Source organism: Buceros rhinoceros, unplaced genomic scaffold (genome assembly GCF_000710305.1).
Source record: "Buceros rhinoceros silvestris isolate BGI_N320 unplaced genomic scaffold, ASM71030v1 scaffold5543, whole genome shotgun sequence".
In the NCBI taxonomy this organism is placed as follows: Eukaryota; Metazoa; Chordata; class Aves; order Bucerotiformes; family Bucerotidae; genus Buceros; species Buceros rhinoceros.
The window spans coordinates 1,140-20,324 of record NW_010402891.1 but is presented as its reverse complement, the minus strand read 5'-3'; the positions used below and the strand labels follow the sequence as shown (position 1 = coordinate 20,324).

Genomic DNA, 19,185 nt, shown 5'->3' with positions numbered 1-19,185 from the left:
GGAGCACGGCGCTGCGAGGCAGGGAAAGCTGAGGGCTTCCCTGAGCATCACTGCTGGAGAAGAGGGATCCACACTGGGTTCTGCAGGATGGGGTTAAGAAGGATGTGGGGACCTGGGCTGCAAGAGCTCTTTTTTTTTTTCCCCAATGGGGTAAAGCATGATATTCAGGATGGTTGGACTGTGGGGCTCAGGGAGGTGGACATCTCCATTGATGTGCTGCCAAATGAGGAGTGACCTGTCTGGCCAGTCAGGGGTTTTGTCTTGTTGGAAATGTCAAACTGAAATGTTCCAGCACTTCTGAGATATCTGTGCTCTGGAATACATGAAGCTCCTGATATTTCTCCATTTACAGGGCGAAAAGAAAGGTATGAAATTTCTGGGGGAGGTCTGAGGATCTCCTACCTCACCTTCTCAGTGCTCTGACTGGCTCCCCGGGGTCAGGCAGAGGTGGCGTGGCTCTGGCTGAGGCCCTGATCTCTTCCTACAGCGATGTCTCACAGGGTCCCTCTTCACCAGTCTGTTTACTTTCTCTTCTCTTATTAATGTTCTGGGTGTCCTCGGCTCAGTTGACAAAGCTGCATCTTCAAGTAGCTCCAGCAAATGTGACTCATCCAGAAGGGGTGGACGGCATGACTCAGTGGGAGGACCAGCAGGGTTATTGAAGATGCAGACCGGGCTCTCGGTAACGCATACTTCCAAAGAACCAAAGGCACATCTGTTCAAGGTGGCACCAGCTCAAAGTCAATCGTATTATCTGTGGACACAGAGCATGTCTTTCTCATCACTTGCAGCCACGGAGCTTGCTAGAAATCTCAGCTCTGCTCTTCCAGGTTGGACGATTTCCCACGTGCCCTGCAAAGCATCCAAGAAGTCCTTCTGCATCGAAGGCTTGGACAGCCTCGGGAAGCTCATGCTAAGTTGCTGGGGTGTTTGGTAGGGCTTAGGAGGATGTGTGGTCCTCGACCTGGGTGAAAAATGGGTTGGCTGATTCCTCACAGTCAACATTTGGATATGCTGCTCCTCTCGGAGGCTGAGTCCAGAGAGGTTGACTCCTGTGCCCTGCAGTGTTGGTGCCTACCAGCTTCTTCATGGAACTGGTCAGCAAACATGGTGTTTAATGGGGGCAAATGCTTCCCATCCAAATGCCGGCATGAGACAGGTCGGGAGGTGGCGAGCACAACCCACAGACCAGGGGCAGCACTGGAGGTTATTGGACTTGCCTCATCTTCTGTGGTGTCACCTACCCAGGGGAGGTCCTCGAGGATGGCTCGGTTCATGTGGAGACAGGTCTCAACCCTGAGCACTGGCTGCTGTAGGACTTAGCCTCACTGTGGGTGAGTGCATGAAGCTCTTCAGATTGAAGCACTGATGATCATCCTGGCCAGATGCCATCATTCCTTGGTCTTGTCCAAATGAGGGCATAGGCATGGGATTTTTTCAGAGAACTCAATAAATAAATCGGGTTAAGTCTTCTCTGCCAGCCCCAGGGAGCAGCACTCGAGCTGGCACACCCATGGAGGGGGCTGAGTGTCGTGGTCCTTCTGAGACGTCATCAAACTGCCTCCAGCACGGACAGGGCCGCGCATCCCCCATCCGCTCCATCACCAGCTGCTGCTGATGTTTGAGTTGAGCCCATCCTCACTGGAATCTTGCTGCTGTCCTGTGGTTTGAGCCAGAGATGATTTCATTGCCCATGCCTTCGTCAGGCTCCATTTCTCCTGTCGAAATGACCTTGTTTCTCAGCGGACACCTGCAAAGTTTGCACATTTCCCCCTTCTGTTGCGTTTCATTTTTCTCCCGTTTTTTTATTCTGCAGGAGGGCTGTATAAAACTGTCAGATCTTTATAGGTGGTAGCAGCTGCCATTTGGGTTTGGATTTTTGGTTTTGAATTCTGCGGTTTGGGGATTATTTTTTGGGAGCAGGAGAACCTCAGCTGCATGGAGGATGTGCCAGGCTTTAATAAGGATTCATTGGCATTAGAGCAATGAAACTTTACCAACAACCGGTGACACAACCCATGTAGCTCCAACAAAAGCTCTGAGGTGAAGTGTGCAGCTGTTTCTGGTGGGAAGGCAGGTAAATCTGTGCTCCCTGCTGTGGGCACTGAGTGCTTTGCCTTCCAGTGTTGGTTGGGTGTTGGTGCTGGGGGTTTGGAACCTTGGAACCTTTCCTCTCCTGGTCTTTCCCTCAGTGGTTTTGTTTGTGTCTCTGCAGGATGGATGACATTCAGCTGTGTAAAGAAATCAGCCGGCTGAAGAAGGAGCTTCAAAAACTCATAGCTCTTCCAGGTAAGGCTTTGTAAAGCTTCAGGGAGCTGCGCCCTGCCATCAGCAGAAAGGTTTCCATGAAATACCAGAAGCTGTTGAACAGCTCCCACCCCGGGAAGCTCCTGGAGATGCTGCTGCTGAAGGCAGTGTGTGATCGTTAAGACACACGCCTCCCTGAGTCAGACCTGAGATCTTTCCTGGGAGCTTTGCTCCTTGCAGTACTGCCAGGGAATCCTTGCCCAAGCTGAGGCTGCAGGGGAGAGGAAACAGAAAAGGAGAAAAAACCCAGGTCCTTTGAGGAGGAGCATCGGCCTGGTACAGGAGGAGGACAGGAGTTGAGTGAGGTGGCAATGAGTGCCAACTCAGTGGGACCTGCCACGAGCAGAGGACATTATCAGACCAATGGAGGGACCGCTTTGGAGGTAGCAGGAGAGGAGGTGCGCTCAAAGGCATCAAGTACTTGAACTTTGGCTGTGGCCATGTCAGAGCATGTCAGTGACAGGGCAGATGGCAGCCGCGGCCAGGGAAGGGTTCCTGGTTGCAGCCAGGGTAGGATGGGTGCCAGGGGGACGTCATGCCAAAGGGGCTTGGCGATGTCCCTGGTTTAGGTGATTTCATCCTTCAGGATGTCGAAAACAGGCAGTTAGTGAAAACGTCATCTGGGAGGAAATGCTGCTTTTGACACCCCCTCTTACATGACCCTCCACAGTGCTGTCACAGCTGGAGCCACCCTTGTCTCTTCACAGCCCAGGAAAGGCCAAACCTTGTTTCTCCAAAGGATCCCCCTCAGCCAGAGCATTCGAATGAAGCTCACACCAAACGGTTCAGGGTTCGAATGAGAACGAGCAAGAGAGGCTTCACCACCAGCTGTGTCCATCGCTGCGGCCAGGACATCCTCATTTACCCCCCAGTAAGGGTTTTAGGGCTGTTTTCAGAACGAGACGGGAGACATGGCCCTGCCTAATGGTACCCATCCAAGCATTAAGCTGTGGACCTCAGTTATCTTCCCCACAAAGACACTGCACTCACTGAGACCAGCGAGTGTGTGGCACGGGGTGCTGCCTGGGTGCAGACAAGGGACCAGCTGTGCACATCTGTCTCCCAGAGCAGCAGCTCAGCTCCTCGGTTCTGTACCCGAGGTTATCTCAGGGACAAGAGGGACAAGAACTCTTAACCCTTTCTGGTGCCATAGGGACACTATGTGCTTGTGAACCCTCCGAAGGCAGAGCCCAGCTGCTGCTCGATATGCAGGGCTTGATCAGTTTAACAAATCCTGGCTGCACCCAGAGGGGGCTTCAGACAGCGGAGGGGAGGATTCTGCCATAAAACTGAGAGCTGTTTGAGAAGTATATACCTGAATCTCACGTGGGCTTTTAACTCGAACACCTTCTAGTTCATAAAACAAGACTTGACCTAAGCGATGGCTCAGGACCAGAGATAAGCTTGGCCTTCTCTGAAGCTGGAGAAACGTGGCTGGTTTTGTTTCGTCTGCTTTCGTCTTTTGGTTCCAGCCTTTTCAGCATTCAGCTGAGAGCAGAAGTGCCACTTGCATCAGGGATGCTCCTCTTGTCTTCTTTACAGCTTGACTCAAATCAGACCGTGCTGGAAAAATCCTGTGAATCACTGGTCTGGTGAGGCTCTCGCAGCAGCTCATTCGTGAAAATGGGCATTGAACTTTGGTTGATATAAAGATTCAAACACGTCAGTGCTTACTCAGAGCTCAGACCTGTGGCTCAAAATCTCTCCAGACCAAGGTGCCCGCAATAATTCAGACGGATATCGTGGTCATGATGCACTCTGACATCAGCAAGTCGGAAAAAAAGGCGCAGTGTTTATGCGGCGAGTTTGTTAATTCTGACAGGCTCTACCTCAGGGATGCAGATTGTTAATTAACCCCAAATAGCTGGTGGGATCGTGCGTAACCTGGGATGTCACGGCATCCCAGTGACACCCCAATGTGCTCCTCTGCGCACAAGGCAGGTGGGAGCTGCTGCACAGAGACGGTGCCCACAGCCGGGTGACCTTGCGTTAACTCTTTGTGGTAGGAGACCAGCAGCTGTGGCCCAGACCTCAGCCCAGAGCAGATTTCTCTGCCAGGGAGCTCGAGCTCACTCCCTGCACAAGACCACAGCTGCAGGACAAACCTTTGTTTGCTGGGGATGTTTCTAACACCATGATGATTATGAGGTTCCTCCTGCTCTGACGCCCATGGTGGCACCTCGGCTCAATCCACATCAGCCTTTGAACTACGGCTCAATACCCAGCGTAGGTAATGGGGGGCCAGCCCACAGGGTTTGCTCCATACTGTGAACTTCGCTGCATTTTTCTTTAGATGAAGGAAGCTGGTGGAGATTGATCCACCCTGTGTTGGATTGATTTTGGAGCTGGCTGCTGAATTGAGAAATAATATTAAATAGCTGCAGCACAGGCAGTCATAGTTTCCACCTAAGGAGGTGTATTTAACCCTCCTTAGCCCCATCTCTATCATCTTCACATACTCCACTTCCCATTGTGTACCAGTTTATGTAGGACATGACTTCATAGTGGGGCGCGAGTTTCCCAGGTCTTCACTAACACACTGCCCAAAGATACGTGGAGCAAGTGGGTCCCACCATGCCCAAGGTAGGTCAGTCGGGGGGTTCAAGTGACAACCAAGGCAAACGCATTCAAAATAGCCTGGCAGACACTTGTGGTCATCTCTGTAGCTGGGGTGGGAGTGGGGCTGATGTGGAAGATGAGATCACTGGGACTGTTCAGCAAGGGAATAAGTCAGTGGATTGTAATGTTTTTCACGTCTCTGTACATGTGGGGTTAATGGTGGTGTGAGGTGTTCCCAAGGTATCTGGGCATTGTTGATAATTCCCTATGCCCTGAAACCCTGGCTGGTTTCTCAGCCACATGGAGGATTTGGCTCTGAGGCCTCTGGAACCCTACCCAGCTCAGGGACAGGCTGAGACTGGTTGGGTGTGCTGGCACGGGAAGTGTGGGTTCAGAACCTCCTGGCTGAAGGATGACATCTGAGTCTGACATTTCTGAGCTGACTGAGACCCGGTACCCGGCCCCTTCAGCAGTGCAGGGTGAAGTCCCCAGGAGAGCCACAGTCATCTCTGCCAGAGAGATCACCTTGCTGAGGGCCCTTTCTCTTCTCTGCAAAGCTCACAGTTGTATCTTGCAGCATTCAACCCCATGAAAAGTTTGTGGAGAAGCTAGAAATTCAGAGCTCGATGCAGCAGACCTGTCTCCTCCCAGCCAGGGTGGTTTGGGATGAGGTTGTGGCTTATTTAGCAGCCTGTATGTGGATCCAAGTCCTTACTTTGGGTTGGCTTTTACCCCCACTCTCATATCTGCTCCTGGGTCGAGCAGAAGCAGAGCAAGCTTGGCCTTGGCTTGGGTGCTATGTCCCCTGTTGGTGTGTTAAATGTTTTTCCCTGTGCTGCAGAGAACGAGAAGTCCAACGAGGAGAAGCAGAAGGAAGAGGAGCTGGTACAGCAGATACACAAGCTGGTGGAAACGCGGGATTTCCTGGTGGACGATGTGGAGTTTGAGAGGCTCAGGTAGCTGGGTACAACTTAGCCCTTGCACTGAGGACAGCGCAGTCTGTCCTCTGATCCGGATCAGGCCTTGCCAGGTGCTCCTGGATGCCTTGCTGCTCCATTCCTGAGTGCGAACCAATCTCTTTGTCACAGGGAAAGGGAAGAAGACAAGGAAATGGCAGAGTTCCTGCAAAGTAAGATCTCCAAAAGCTACCTCCAGAAAGCAAGTAGGTGGTTGATGAGGTTTATTTCTTGCACTGAACCTCCCTGGCAGTTTCTCCCCTTTCCCAAGCACCCTGTCTCCAGGATTTCATTGCTCTGCATGGGGCTAGCTTACCGGGAGGAGGGTCTGGGGAAATGGCAGCTGGGGGATGCTGGTGCTTGAGGCCACATTGTGGAAACATCCTGAATTGGTACAGATGTTATGCTTCCATTTCCCTCCGGGCATTTCCCAGCCACCAAGTCCTATGAGAATGGGGACGGCTAGGTGTCCCTTTATGGCTGACGTGCTTCATCTGCCCCTTTCCAACCAGCTCCTTGCATTTCATCACACCATTACCTAAGGTCACAAGCTGTGGTGCCCATCCAGCCCTCCTCTCCTCGTGGCCACCCTCTTCCCCATGCCTCCATCATTGCTGGAGAAACACCTCCCCAGTGTGCTGGGAGGCATTTCCAGCCCCGGGACCCCTGTGCCTGTGTCCTGCCTGTGGATACCCACACAGCACACATGGAGCCTGCTGGATGCAGGAGCTCATGCCCAGCTGTGGGTCTGAGGAGGGTCAGCGCCTTAGCCCTGAAAGGAGCGCCAAGAAGCAGCAATGGGGCTGTTCCCCTATCACCAGGCAGACACCGATTCCTCTTTCTGTAGCTCCTGTCAAAGAGAAGAAAATGACTTCCAGAGGACAGCAAACCTCTGCACCGTACATGACCAAAACGGGCCTCACCCTGCTCAAGGAATGCTGTGGCTTCACCTGCTCCATCATGTAGGGCAGCCCTCAGCTCCTCCGCACGGGACATGACCATGGTAGCGTACACATCCCGGGAAGCTGGGCCGGGCAGGAGGGGCTTCCTCGGTGGGCTGAAACAGCCAAGTGCCTGTGTGGGGTGGGTGAACGTCGATGTCTGGGGCACACACACCTCCTGGTGCTGCAGGCGTGGGGCGTGAGGGACCAGCAGAGCCCCGCTCTGGAGGAGGTGCCATCAGGGAGAAGTGCTGGAGCCGCGCAGAGTCCTGAGAGAGGGGCTGTGAGGGAAATGGCTGTGGGCATGGCTGGGAGGAGGACGAGGAGATGGAGGGAGTTGGGTGGAGGATAGACGGAGGGCAGGGAGAAGTGGGGCCAGGCACACTGCAGGTAGCGTACCCCACCAAGGCATCTCCTTGTAAGCAGGTACAGGAGGGGTTGTCGATCAAACCCACTGTGCTCTGCACAGCGGGTGATCACAGTGACACCACCGATGCCTTTGTCTTCCCGTAGTATCTCCTCTGAAAACTTAAGGAGCCAGCAGGCCTTTTTGTCCCTGGAGGTCCTCCTGTGTGTTCTGAGGTGCCTTCTCCTGCCTGCTCCTCCTCATCAGGTTGCAGTTAAATCCCAGGCATCTGCCGACAGCCACAGGCGCCTGGCCGTAAAGTGATGCACCCATTGCTTTTAAAACAGAATTTACTAAGGGCCAGGCTGCGTCAGCTGAACAGGACTGTTGCCGACGGACAACCAGACAGTCCCTGTCCATTGGCCAGTGGTTCAGGACATAAATTCATTCCGTCACACAAGTCTTGGGGAGCAGCAGATCTGTAGATAGGTGCTTTTTGCCGATGCAGCCTGGTACAAGCTTCCCCACCTTATCCCAGGAGGAGGCTGAAGTGACCAGGCTCACAGAGGCGGGTGGTTGGATCCCCAGTGGACCAGCTCTGCCTGGCTCAAGCTGCCTCTGTAGTCTTGGGCCTATGTGTGATGCTGCTTCTCAGCGCATGCTGCCAAAACTGGTGTTTGTGGGGTGCAGATAAGTCAAGCAAGGCCTCAACAGCTTGGTGTGGGATGGAGTAAAGGCTGAGCTGGTGATAGCTGGTGAGCTGAGCTCACTCCTGCCAGAGTGCAGAGAGGATGCAGATGAAGCAAGTCACAGCTGAGATGAAGTTATGTCTATTAGAATGTGCTTTAACACAGCTGAAGTGAAATTCCATGCTCCAGCACCACAGATCTGAGTCCAGACCTTACAGCTCATCACAGGACAGCTGGCAAGGAGGTGAAACCACCCACCTTCCTCCATGCCTGGGCTTCAGTCAGTAGGTGATGAGCATGGCCAAAGCTGTGTGCTAGGTCCCACCTGACAGCATGTGTGACAAGCACTGTGTAAGAGGAAGATGATGGTAATGGAGGTCCAGTGGGTTGGACCTCTGTAGGAGGATACAACTCAACCTTAATATTGCTGGAGACACCCATTGTGGTGGGTGGCCTGACACCCAAGAGTTAGTCTTGTTGGCATTAGGGGCTCTATAAAGCAGGGCTGACTCTCTAGCTGTTGGAGAAAGGAGGCACCAAGGAGATCCCATAGTTGCCACCCATGGTTTCCTGTCTCTTGCCTTTCCTTCCCAGGTCTCCAGCCAGAGTCCACATTCTGCTCTCCTCCGAGAGTTTCAACTTCCCGTCATTGTTCATGCTTCCCACTGCAGCACCACCACCAAAGAGACCTCCCAAGCAGGCTGGTGCAAGCTTGAATGATGGCATGTGTCCTTGGTACCATGTCAATGGTTGTCTCCTCCATGACATCAACAAACACTGAATTCCATCCGAGCTCAGCTTGGAAGAGGTGTGTGCAGTGGTGGCAAGCGAGTCCCTGACAAAGAAGACCACCGCAGTCCTTCACCTGGACGGAGTAATAAAAAAAAGCACTGGGAGCTGATGTTTGGAGACCGTTGTGCTCCACCATCCAAGATATACTGTGGCCACAGATGATGTCTCATCTTTAGCCGTGTAGCACCTTGTGAGTGTTGATGCGCTGACTCCTGAGGACTCTTGTTGGGAATGTCTCTGGTCTGGGTGTCGTTGTGTTTGCATTGGTTTTATTGCACGGCTCTGGGTAAAGCTGAGCAAAGTGTGAAGGGCAGCCCCCAGAGCCGCCTGATGAAGGGCTAATCCCTGGGAAGTGACCACCAGAGCACAGACCCGCTCTGTTGAACTCCAGGCAGATGAGTTGCTTTCCCCACCTCACTATCACTGGATTCGTTTTTCAGCTCCAAGAAAATGGAGGAAATTGGAGCGAAAGAGAAAATGAGGAAAATTCAGAAGAACAGGTCGACATGCAGAAGAAAATGAAAACCAAAGAGGAGACTGGAAAAGTGGCAGGGGAAAGTGGAGACAGCAGGTGAGACACTCTCACTGCCAAGAGGGCATTCAGGCCTGCCCTCCAGCGCCTCAGCCAGTGCCTCTGGGCTCGGCAACATGAGCTGGACATAAAAAGTCTTGTGCAAAAGACTCGTGGCACTCTGAGATCACCCAGTGTCTCAGTTCCTGTTGTCCCTTCTGAGCATCCACCCGCGTTGAGGTGGCATGGCCAGAGCTGCTAACACCCATCACAGCAGGACAGGGATTCGCCTTCTTGCTGGGTGTGAAGGTCTCTCCCATCTCCCGCCCACCCTTCTGCCCTGTGGGCTGCTACTGGGGTGTCCTGGGGTGGCCTCCCATTGGGTGGCTGCCCAAGAGCTCTGGCTGCCCTCTAGCTAAAATGCTGCTTCTTCCAGCTCAGTCCTGCTGCAGCTTGCTTGAGATGCTGCTCCTGCTTGGGTCACTGTCCGACGTGCTCAAGCCAGTGAGATGGTCACAACCCGTTTGGCTCTTTCCATTGCACCTAATAGCACATTCGCCCTTACAGAACACGATGCAGGTGGGATCCTTCCTAGTGCAATGCTGTAAGAGGTCCAGGTTTCTCCTGCGTTCCCTTATCAGCGCTGCCAGGAAACCAAGTGTGTGGGAACCTGTTCTCTAGCTTTCGCAAGGGGGTTTCCACTCACTCGTCCTTCCTCAGCAATCTCCTCCCCATATGGATCTTACCAGCAGCCAGAAAAGTCCACAGACCAAACCAGCGCTCAGCACGCTCACAGACCAGGAGCACGGCCCAAGTGGGCCAACATGAAGCTTGGTCATCTCTAGCAAACTTGACCCCGCTTTGGTTCCTCTCACTTCTGAGTTGACTTCAACGGTTGCAGTCTGAAGCCTGCTTATTGTTGCTGTCCTACAGCCTCCTACAACCACCTCCTGCCCGTTCCTGGTGCTCTCCTTGCTTGGGGGAAGCGTCAGTGTGGTCTGGAGGGAGGCCCCTGTAGATCACGGGGGCAAGTTAAGTCTCAGAGAGCTCCTCTCTGCTTTGCCAGCCCTGTGTAATGGAGCAAGGTGCAGTACACAGCTGGGGCTGTTGTCCAAGCAGGGGTGACAGGCCATCGTCGGTAGCATCCATCCTGGAGCTGATGGGACAGATGGGCCACTCACTCCCTGCTCTTCCAGAAGCTGCCCACTGGCTGCTTTGCTCGGTCACTCTGCAGTCACGCATGTGGTGCATGATCCACACAGACCGAAGGCTCAAGACCTAGAAGCTCCCCTCACCGTCCTTGCCTTCCCCAGGATCTTCTTGGGAAGGAAGAGTGACTAAACCAGTTTGTCTGGTTGGACCAAGAGGGAGCCAAAGGCAAGGAAGAGCCCTTGATTCAAAACCTGCTCCCCTAATTCATCCCCACCTCCACCCCACAAAGCCCCAGGACCCAGACTTCAGCTGCCGGGCAGTGCTGGGGCAGGGAGGATGGCCAGGCGAGATGACAGGCAAGGTCCTGGCCTGTTTGGTTCTGTGTTTGCGGGCTGTGTTTGTGTCTCTGGTCATGGAGAAGGAGACAGGCTGCTGTCCTGGTCGTACGATACTGTTTGGCCTCTCTTTTAGCTGATGGCAAAGGTGCGCAGCACGCGGGAGCGACACTGTTTCATGTGCATCGATTCCAACCCAAACAAATAAATGTCTGTTGCAAGTTTGGTTTGTAGATGTTTTGCCCACCCTGGACCTTTGCAGAGAGATGTCTCAGGCAGCATCACAGCAGTGTGGTTGAAGTGGAACAAGATCCTGTAGAATCAGGCTGGACTTTGGAGTTCCTGCTACTGCAGGAGTACAGAGCAGCTCCTGCTGCTGCAGCAGGATACCCATCCTGCCCGTTTCTGGCTCTTGACTGAGCATTTCACTTCAGGGCCAGACTGAAACAGTATTTAGAAAGACAAGGAACTGCCTCCCTGGGTGTTCAGAGCCCTGAACTCTTTTGACATATTTGTTCACTGATAACAGCCCTCTGTCCTCTCCAAGCCTCAATGGTACTGGTCATAGAAGGTTTGTGGAACATGAAATGTCTTCTGTATGTTGCCCTTTGCTTAATGGAGCACTGAAGAGGGTCTGGCTGCACCTTCTCTTCTCTTGGCCCCTTCACCCTCCACCTCCTGTATCCCACCCCTCAGTTGCCCTCAGGAGGAGTAACAGGACCTACAGCTGTAGGGTCTCATGGGTTTTGGTGTTTCCTGTCCTTGGGATGGGTGATTAAAGAATATGGTCCTCGTGGTGGACATGCAGAAGAAAACAAGGAGGTGGGAGATGGGCTGAGAGGCAGGACAGAGTCTGGGCTTCGCTGGGTCTTGTCAGTTGGGTAGGACCAGGGAAGCTTGCAGCCACTCACCGATTTGACATGATTTTAGGCCAGCGACGGCTGAGAGGGGGCCAGGAAGCTCTGGCACCCACATCTTCTCTTGGATCAGGTGACTGGAAACTGCGTGCAAAACTAATGCTCTGATTATGGTTAAACGACCTCCATGTCTTCACCGTCTGGCACCCAACGGTGCTTGGCATGCCAAGTGCTAATCATGGGGTTAACAAGCCAGCAATGTCTTCTGACGTCACTGCTGGGGACAGTGGTCAGTGCTAGCACAGGGTTGTCCCCCTGCCTCCTTGGAGTGCCTAAGAGGGGAGGTAGCAGGTGTCCAGGTGAGAGCACCCTAAGGGACCTGGGGGTGACAGTGCCTTTCTGCACAGCCGTGCTCCGTGTCAGCGCATGTCCCTGTCACTCGCACTGCACGGTGGCCTCTCAGGGGCACAAACCCTGATGGGCATCCACCGTTGGTGCTTGGGCAGAGCTGCCCCGCAGAGCAGCGAACGCAGCAGTGAGTTGTGAGCTCTTGCCCACGCTGATGGAAGAGCAGGATGCTCCACAGGAGATGTTGACAGAGTCCAGATTAAACCGATAACAAGATCTCAATGTGCTGGGGATTTTCCATCAACGAGAGGCAAAACAGACTGCAGGTTTAGCCAACACTTTAATCGTCTCTTCTCCGTGCCAAGAGAAAGAAGTCTTACAAAAAACCCCACCCAAACCCCCAAAACACACAGTAAACAACCCCAAACCCTGCAGTTCCCCGAGGAGAAGGCAGGTGTCAACACCAAAACCCCTTGTTTATTGTATGCACCATCACAGAACTGATGAGGCAATTTTAGTCTTTGTTTCCATATCCCACGGCATCATGACTCACGTTGGTTTCGCTTTGCCCAGGGAAGCGAACAGGGCTGGTAAGATCCACATTTTTGCGATGCTCAGCACGCTGTGCTCAGGCAGTGGGTCCCACCATCTCCTCTGCTGGTGCTGAGGTCCCTGAGCCAACAGGATGGCTCCGGCAGGTAGGAGAAGGGGAGCATGGTGGATGGTCCAGGAAACCCTGGCAACCCTCATAGTCCCCTCTCTGGACCAGCACAGCTCCAGCTTGGCACCTTCGGGCATCCCACAAGTGATCTGAGCAGCACTTGTCTTTCTACTAGGCGGGGCATGCCCTGGCTGGCTTTGTCTTAGCTTAGCTGAGAGAGTTCTCTTTCCTTTCCAGTGTCTGTCCCCCCCCACCCCTATAACTCCTGGTTCCCCTTCCAGGCAAGCCTGACCAAGGATCCCTTCACCCCAGTCACGACACTGTCAGTGCACACTTGGGGTACCACCTTGTCCCCTATTCCCCAAGGATCCCATCTCTTGCCAAGGCTTCTTGAAGAGGCACCTTCAGGGACTCCTAGTCATGCGAGGAGAGGGGAGGAACTTGGGTTATTCAGGCACCTGGAGCCATCCAGGGCACAGCCTGTACTCCGTAAGCTGTCAGAGCCTCGCCAGTAGACTCATACGTACAAGGACACTGAATCATTTGGGTCAGAAAGCCATAAAGTGCTGTCGAGGTGGTCACATCTCTTTGAGCATGCTGATGGCTATGAAGACCACTGGACATGGCTCAGATACGAATCCAGTCTCCTCTGGATTGGAAACACCTTCCTGTTACACCTTCCCACCTGGGAGAAGGTCAGGGACAGCATCTCTTCTGGTCCTCCTCCTCTGTCCTTCCAGCAGCTTGGCTGCGCCTAATCCATGCTGGTGTCCCACCACCCTGCTCATGACGACAACATCTGGCAGCTCTCTGGGTCTCTTTCTAAAACCAGACATTTCACTGTGTAGGGACATGGACGGGCCACAGCACCAAGCAGTTCCAGCAAATGATGCTGCAGAGCAGCGTCCACACGTGCTGTGGCTTCATGTTCAGGATGGTGAGAGGTGCTGGGGCTGAGCAGGAGCGGACAGGACATCAGGACCACTCGGGAGCGCTGATCTTCAGCTTGGCCTTTGAGTAGAGCTCTAAGGGATGTGCTGAGTTTGCTGTACCGGCTGACAGCTGGACATTGCCAGGCCCAGTCTGCTGAAAAGGAGAAAATACATTGAAACAGAATGTGCATGGCTGGACCCACGTGTCTCGTCTTTCTGTCCCGTCCTGAAAGTTCCTCAGAAGAGCTCAGCTCAGGCATCCAGGTAAGAGACAAGTCTCTGACCTGGCTGGTACTCAGTGTCCAGAGGACTTCAGGAAACCTGGCCCAGCAGTCTGTGCTCTCCATAAGCCCAGCCTGCAGACAGCCATGCTCTCAGACATCGCTCGCGGAGTGGCAGGCTCAGAGCTGCAGCCCCCAGTCTTCCTCAGCAGCTGGGCAGAGCTGCCCCTGGCCCATTAGCTCCCATCAGCTGCCACCAGTGAGGCGCATCAAAGCGGGTGAGGAGGTGGATGTGGGTGGAAGGAGAGGGGACAGCTGAGTCATCTCCCAGGATGGGTGTAAACACTCCTGATCCAGTTGGATATGTCACTGCCGAGAGGAGATGCAAGGTCACAAACACGCAACATCGTCTCTGCTCGGCTGAGTCAGGAGTTGACTTTTCCAGTGCAGGCAGCAGCTCTTGGTATCAGCACCACTGCAAGAAGACGTTAATGCCAGGGCTCTCAGTGCATCCACGGGCTCTGGGACCCCTTCCTCACCTGCCAGGGGTCTGATTGACTATGTGCAATACCAGCCCGGGATGTGAAATCTGGAGTCAGACTGGTGGGAAAACAGATGAGGCGTTCGAAAAAAGGAGCGGTGTGAAGCCTTTGCTGGAGCTTCTCCTGCTTTTCTCAGGAGCTGCATTGTGCTTAGATCCTTGCCCTTGGTCCTTGCCTTGCAGGTAAGCCTGTGCCCAGCCTTGTACCTCGCTGGTTCTCACCTTGCCCTGCTGACTTGACTTTCTGGCTTCACCTTGGACCTACCTGCCTCATCAGGTCAGTGTGGGAATCACTGGACACAGCCGTGAAGCTCTGCTCTTGCTCATGCACCTTGGGGCTGCTCTCTGTCCAGGAGGAAATCCTCCCGCCTGCTCTGCTGTCCCCGTGGCTCCTTCCCTGGAGGAGCAGCCCACTCTCACCCCTCCCTGGCACTCATTATCCCTGCTTTACAGAATGAACATCTCAGAATCATTAAAGCGTAGGCACACGGTGGCTGCAGAAAGATCCAACAGCTGTTACTTTTCCTTGCCAGCTGAAGTGCAAGCTGCCACTCGCCTCCCACTGCTCTGGGCGTCTATTACAAGAAGACATCGGGGCCTACACAGCATTTACGTGTCAAGGTTGCCAGAAGACATGAGCTCTTCTTCCACCTATAGCAGCTGAGAAGCAATCCCTCCCCGAAAGACTCTGAGCCTGGCCTGAACTCCGCGGTGTGTCTCTAGAGCCGTTCTTCTGCTCTCGTTTGGTGTGCACCCTGTTAGCGCTCGCCATGAACAGCTGAAGGCTCGGTGCAACACTTCTGGCTGGTTCATCCTTCACCTCTAGCCATTCTCCACACTTTCCCTCACAGCTGGAGGGGAGGGGTGGGTTTTAGTGTGTAGCACATGGCCGCACAGAGAAATCCACATCCAGGGTGTGCTGGGTGTGGTGGCGGAAAATCCCTGAGGCTCTCCCAAAGCAGAGACCCCCCACCCCCTTGTGACATCCCTCTCAGCTACCTCAGAGCTTTGGGCTGAGTGGGACACGTGAACACCAGCACTAATCCCGATGTGGGACTGTACTCCCGACCCAGCTTGTTCTGCCTTATCTTGTACACTTTGCTGGGACAGCGTCTCCTGCAACCGCCGTCCCATCTGCCAGACAAGGGTTGTGGGATGGAGCTGCTCTGATGTTTCCAATTCTCCCAGGAAATGAAGAGACACCTTAAAATATTTTGTTATTTTTAATAGTGTGAAAGATGTCAGCAACTGCACCAGACAGAAGAGCCAGAAAGGTGTGAAACTTCACTGGTGAAGTGTATCCGTAGGGCCCTCTGTCCTCTTCTTTGCCTTCCCACCCTGCTGAGCCTTCGCTGGCAGAGCTGCTCGCTGGTGGTTCTTCAGGTCCTTCTGCTTCATCTCCACAAAGATGTCTGTGAGGTCTTTGATAAACTGCCGAATCTAGGGTGGGGAAGGGAGACAGCAGAGCTCAGAGCAGGGATGGGAACAGGAGGCAGCGCTTGTTGGCCCTTTCGGAGGGCAGATTTCACCAACCAAACGGTGCAGGATAAAGCATTTGCCTTGCTGGATCTGTACCACCAGAACAGCTTTCGTGGGTAAGTCTGAGTTCAGGTCAAGGGTGAATGAAACCAAACCTTGGCCATGGGTTGATCTGCATCCCCTGCACCCCCTGCCCCAGCACGCCTGGCTCCCACTCCTTCTGCTCTCAGAGGAACCCACACCCTGCTCCAGCTCCTCGGTTAAGACAGGTTTGCCTGGTGTCCCCGTGCCCGGAGAGAGCCCCAGTGAAAAGGAAGGTGTCTACTGGGCACAATGATTTTTCTGGGCTCTCTCCTCCCTTTAGGCAGCTGAGAGTCATCACTGCTCCACTTCCTGGGCAAGGAGAAGGGGTTTGACTTGGCTCTACCATGTCCAGCTGTCTGTGGCTGTCATCCGCCGACACCTTCAGGTTTGCTCTCAGCTGCATGCTCAAGCTCTGGAAGAGGTTGAAGATGGCCAGCTTAATGGTTCCCAGCTTCATAGTTTTCTCAGCAGTTGTGTTCTGGATGTCAGACCAGCAAGTCTCCTGAGAGGAGAGGACACAGGCAGCGTGGAGACATGCGCCAGCAAAGGTACTGTTTCAGCTGGAGATCCTAGCTTGGAGATCCTAACTTCCACACTCATCTCTCCCTAGGCAGAACCTGTCCTTGCCCAGGGCTGTGCTGGAAGTGGTTCAGCTTGTGGTGGAAGAAGATCCAGGAACAACCACAGCTGCTCCTTGCCCCATCTCTCTGCCAGCTCCTGCAGCCCTCACTCTGGTGGGTCCTCCCTTCATTTGCACTCCCCGCAGTGGGACTAGCTGAGACCCTGAGAACAGCTCATCCCACTGCCACCCCTGGTGCTTTCCCGCTTTGCCCCATGGGACCCACCTCCTGAAGCCTGAAGTATCCAGCTAAGGATTCGGCAAGGGCTCCTCAGCGTGATGCAAGGGGAGCAGAGGCCAGCAGAGCCAAGGGCATTTCCGCACCCTGAGTACTGGCAGCACATTGATGTGCCCCATTACAGCCCAGTTTACCCCCAGTATGGTCACTTTTGAACTGGTAAGGAAGGAGGAGAACGGTTGAGCCCTGCTGAGCAGGTGCTGCGCAAACGATAAAACAGATAATAAAAATCAGCAAACCCAGCTTCACTCTGAGGCCTGTGCCGTGAACAGGAGACCACGAGACACACCACGCTGAAGCCCCTTCCCAGGGGTGATGCTGCAAGGAATGGTGACCAGAAATGAGTTTGACCAGGCTAAACCCAAGGGGCACGTGGTTTGGTGCCAAGGCAGACCTCCCCAAAGCCTGCTTAGCTGATCCCTTTTGACTATGAGTTCAAGCAAGAAAGGGAAGATCACGATGGCTTTACGAGGGCCTTGTTTTAACCCCTGATGGAACCTGCTCCAGACCTGGTCTGTCATTCTTTGTTCTACAGCTTCTTGGAGAGGTGAAATTAGGAATCTCCTCCAATCACGAAGGCTACTACTGGGCCTTGCCATGACTTAGGGTTGAGCCATCAGCTAGTCTTGACCCAGCCACACCTTGGAGATCTTCCCCTGCCCACCCCACATTTCCTCACCCAGAGGATGGTGTTCTTTTGAACCTGGTCCAAATCCTGTTGAAGCTGCACCAGCTCATTTTTGCGCTGCAGGATCTCAGCTTCTTTCTCTGCCGTGTACTGGTCCAGGAGCACCTTGGCTTGTTCAGACATTTCCCTGTTCTCCTGTTGCGCCTGCAGCAGGTCCTCGCGCATCTTTACCAGCGTCTTGTAGCGCCAGATGACTTCCTGGATGTCCTCAAACTGCAGCAGAGGGATCCCGGTGTTAGTAATCCCCCTGCCCTCCCCTCATCACAGTTGCAAGTTTGGCACCCTGCCCTGACCAGGGACAACACCTCCCCCAGCCCAAAGTTCCTCCCTTCTCGACAAGACTATTGCTGCAGCTGGTTTGTGAGCCTCGCCAAATTCCCCGTTTGATGAATCCCACTGCGCCACCCCGGAGCTGCCACTGCCCTAAGCCAGGTAAAACTCAACGCACAACTGCGGCTGCCAGCACTGTCACCCAGACATGGGAGGGGGCAGCTGGGACATGCCGGAGCATGAGGGATGGAGTGATGCCCTGGCCTCCTTGGGACAGGGCACAGCTTTCTTGACAGCTGCCTGGGTTCCCATTCCCGGCAAGTTTTTCACTTCTCCCAAGTCATCAGTGTGACATGAAACAGTGAGACAAAGAGGTGCCGAGTACCCTTGGCCCTGTGTTTTCCCCCCTTCTAACAGTTTTTCTTTGGTTTTCTCAAGCCCTCACCTCCTTTGCTGGTTCTCCTGCCCCAGCTCTGGTCCCCTTGGCTCACCTTGGTTGCAGGGAAACTCTTCCCATCCCATCCGAGGTTTCTGGGTTTGACCGAGTGTGACGCTTTCCCTGGAGTCCCCTTATCTCCTCTAGGTTTAACCCCCATGTAAGGCCCTCCCCTCGAGGCCATGATCTGTCTCTCTCATGTCCAAACTCACCTGTGAGATCTTCACCACATCCTCCAGGTATTTGCTGAAGAGGGAGTACTTCTGCACTTTGCTGCGGAGTTTCTGGTGCTTATTTCTCAGGGCTTCCAGTTCCTTCTTAGCTTTCTCAAGCTCCTTCTCCATTTGCATTGTCCTCTCTCTATCCTCGCTGGCTTTCTTCAGAGCTTGGATCGGCATCTCATCATTTTCCTGGTGATGTTTCCCCCATCAACGCACACACATGTGCACACACACACACATGCAGACACAGAGGGAAGATGGAGCTGGGTCACTCAAAGGCATTGGGAGGAGATACCTCCACAGAGGAGAGACCAGCCCTGGAGCACCCCTGGGAGCCTTTTCACTTTCAGGTTAACAGGGCCATCCCTCTTGCATTGCCCCTTTGGTCCTGGAGACAGGCACCTGAGTCAGCCCTCTGATTTTCAGACCTTCTGGTTTCCGTCCCTGGAAGTCACCTGGGTGTCAATAGCGGGGACAGGCTGAGACCCTTCCTGGGGGTGCCCTCGGGAGGTCACACTTGGTGCAGGACAAGCTGCTTCCTGCCCAAACCCCACCAGGGCTTTCCACATCCGTGGTGCAAAACCTCATGCCCTGCCAGCCCTGTTCCTCACACCTCCAGCCACAAGGGAAGCCTGGACACATGCGGTGGCCCAGAACCAGGTGGTGCAGCTCAGGGTCATGTCAGCTAAGCTGATCAGGGGCGGGTGTACCTTTAAAATCCTCTCGGAATTCTCCATGTAGCTTTTCAGCTGAGCCTCCTTGGCGTGGAGGTCCCTCCAGCGGCAGTTGATGACTTTCATCCTCTCCCTGAAGGCCTGACAGCAACCAGAGCAAGAGTGACATGGCTGCCCACACCAGAGCTGCTGCCCTCCAAAAAACCACGAGGACTCCCAGCCATGCCCCAGCACCCTCCCATCTTTCTCACCTCTTCTTTCATTTCCAGAGACTTTTGCATCAGTTTAGCTTGTTTCTTCTTCTCCTGGAGGTGAATAAATGGAGGCA

The 19,185-nt window shown here is 53.9% G+C and overlaps 2 protein-coding genes across 2 annotated transcripts in view; one reads left to right on the top strand and one right to left on the bottom strand.

Annotated features, from left to right (window-relative positions):
- LOC104490492 (uncharacterized protein C16orf45-like) overlaps positions 1-6,788 on the top strand; it is a gene marked incomplete at its 5' end in the record, with an annotated part of 8,363 nt that extends 1,575 nt beyond the window's left edge. The window contains 4 exons of the mRNA XM_010132784.1: positions 2,216-2,289; positions 5,708-5,822; positions 5,955-6,028; positions 6,670-6,788. Coding sequence (XP_010131086.1) covers positions 2,216-2,289; positions 5,708-5,822; positions 5,955-6,028; positions 6,670-6,788 — 382 coding nt within the window. The remainder of the gene's footprint in view (positions 1-2,215; positions 2,290-5,707; positions 5,823-5,954; positions 6,029-6,669) is intronic.
- An 8,644-nt stretch (positions 6,789-15,432) lies between these two features.
- Positions 15,433-19,185, bottom strand: part of CCDC42 (coiled-coil domain containing 42) — a 4,319-nt gene continuing 566 nt past the window's right edge. The window contains exons 2-7 of the mRNA XM_010132783.1: positions 19,109-19,175; positions 18,894-18,998; positions 18,175-18,372; positions 17,248-17,469; positions 16,055-16,213; positions 15,433-15,588 (exon numbers count right to left, since the gene is read on the bottom strand). Of these exons, the coding sequence (XP_010131085.1) occupies positions 15,433-15,588; positions 16,055-16,213; positions 17,248-17,469; positions 18,175-18,372; positions 18,894-18,998; positions 19,109-19,175 (907 nt within the window). The remainder of the gene's footprint in view (positions 15,589-16,054; positions 16,214-17,247; positions 17,470-18,174; positions 18,373-18,893; positions 18,999-19,108; positions 19,176-19,185) is intronic.